General features: G+C 36.4%; 1 protein-coding gene across 1 annotated transcript in view; it reads right to left on the reverse strand.

The window, feature by feature from the left end:
• LOC137650536 (hyaluronidase-like) overlaps positions 1-871 on the reverse strand; it is an 11004-nt gene extending 10133 nt beyond the window's left edge. Inside the window, exons 1-2 of the mRNA XM_068383758.1 lie at positions 815-871; positions 42-251 (exon numbers count right to left, since the gene is read on the reverse strand). Coding sequence (XP_068239859.1) covers positions 42-230 — 189 coding nt within the window. The 5' untranslated portion in view covers positions 231-251; positions 815-871. The remainder of the gene's footprint in view (positions 1-41; positions 252-814) is intronic.
• Between the last annotated feature and the right edge of the window lie 1289 nt (positions 872-2160).

Genomic DNA, 2160 nt, shown 5'->3' on the forward strand with positions numbered 1-2160 from the left:
AGCACAATGATGTTATATTCTGTAATCAATTTTGCCTTTACCTTATCGCCTAGGAAAATGTCATCGGTATTCTGAATGATGCCAAACTTGGTGACATCAATGTAAACACCATGTTTATGACACATGAATGTGGGAACATTCCAGTACACATTAAATTCCTTGGCCTCGGCAATAGTTTCACAAAGAAGACATAGAACTACGACGAAGAAACTGGTTCTTTTAAATTCCATGGTTGTTTTATTACTTTAATCCTGGTAACGATAAAAGAAAGAAAATTATTTTACATTAATGGATGGAAAATTAAATAACTCCTTAATCACGTAAACCAAAAGGGAGAGTATTCTTTTTGAAGCTGATCCGGTTATCACTATACACCGGAAAATTCCCGGAATTCTTTCCCCCAATTTTTCTTCATTATGCTATTTTTTTTTTTATGTAATTATGTGAAGTATTTTTTACAACCCCAACACAATTTACCTATTTTTTTCCTTCTTTTGCTTTTCATAAAATTATTCGAAATCTTTAAAAGATGACCTACAATTATCTCCCTCAAAATCTCCTTTCAGTCCCACAAAACCCCAAAGAGCTTTCCAAAATATCCTCTTAATACGACCCAGGCCATGAAAAGCTAAAGCCAAGGTAATGATGTTGCCTATGAAAATCTAAATTCTAGATTTATTAACACTGATACCAATAGATCTCGAGAGTCTGCTCAACTCTCATTGAAGAGAGAAAGCCCTGTACAATGCTTTGTATATTTTTACTGAAAATTTTGTGGATGTCACACTTCGATGAAGAGTATGGAAACACTCACCTCACTAGATGGAAGAGTAATTAACAAAATCAATATTGACATGCTACAGTATGTACAAATATCCACATTTGTTCTACCTTGCCCCCAGCAGGCGATAAGAATCATTTCCCACGGAGATAGGTGAATTATCACAGACCCCCCCTCTCTCTCTCTCTCTCTCTCTCTCTCTCTCTCTCTCTCTCTCTCTCTCTCTCTCTCTCTCTCTCTCTCTCTCTCTCTCTCTCTAAGATTTATAGAAACCTAGCATGCCTATAGGTTGGCATTTTATATATCAAACACGATCATTTGCCTTATATAAAATAAACAATCCTATTGCCTTACCATCTGAAAACCATATAAAGCTTTTTCTATTGTAAACTTCATCTTCCTCGTCAATAATCTTTTGCATCAAATTGAACGAGGACTCAAAATTATGTAAACATCTTTATGTTAGGCTAATTGTTATCCAAACAATGCTGAGATTCATTTTTAGGAAATTGGCAATTGAATTGATGTTTCCACGTTGCCAATGCATCTCCCCACAGATTTAATGAAAACATAATTGCATTCATGTATTAAACATAGTGAATCTTTCTATTGGTATTTATATGCGTTTCATGTATATTCACAACCCCACTACTGTACAACTGGACACAGGAATTGCTGGTACACCTTGCTCTGAAAAAGTGTACCCAGCCACACCCTTACTACGAGGCGAGTTCCTGTGTTGAGCCCACCACCTTTGCCATCTTTTCCTACACTACCTGCTTGGTTATGCGCGGCGAACTAAGTGTGTGATAGGGTGCACTTCTTCAGAGCTTGGTGTGCCAAGGACTCCTGTGTCTAACTGTACATCCTGTAATGATGACAGAGATGATGATAATAAAAACTACAACCAAATGGAAAATTGCACATCGAACTGATTCTGTTTTGACGCTCAGCATTTTAACGTCATCATCAAAGCTTAGGAAGGCGATAATCCCTTTTTTTTTGGTCTCATGCATTTTCAATTACCAATTACGTGAACTCATTATGAAAAACTCGTGGGAGGCTAGGAAAATACAATTTGTTTTGAGGAGACCAGGGGCTTACAGAAATTTGACCTCGCTGCGCGGATCCCTGAGAATTTTCCCATAAACGGTCGTCTAAAGAGTGATGTTCAAGGTGTATAGCTCTATGAATTCCTCTGATAATTCATATGAGATATCCCACGGTATTGATGATAATGGTTTAGATTTAACGGAAAAATTTATATGCGCATAACATTTTTTCCTGATAAGTTCTGATAAGTGATAATTAAAACATCATTGCATGGAAAAAATGAACATAATGTAAAGTTTGGGCATCATTTCATGAAGAAATTGAAA

This window comes from Palaemon carinicauda, chromosome 12 (assembly GCF_036898095.1).
Source record: "Palaemon carinicauda isolate YSFRI2023 chromosome 12, ASM3689809v2, whole genome shotgun sequence".
Lineage (NCBI taxonomy): Eukaryota > Metazoa > Arthropoda > Malacostraca > Decapoda > Palaemonidae > Palaemon > Palaemon carinicauda.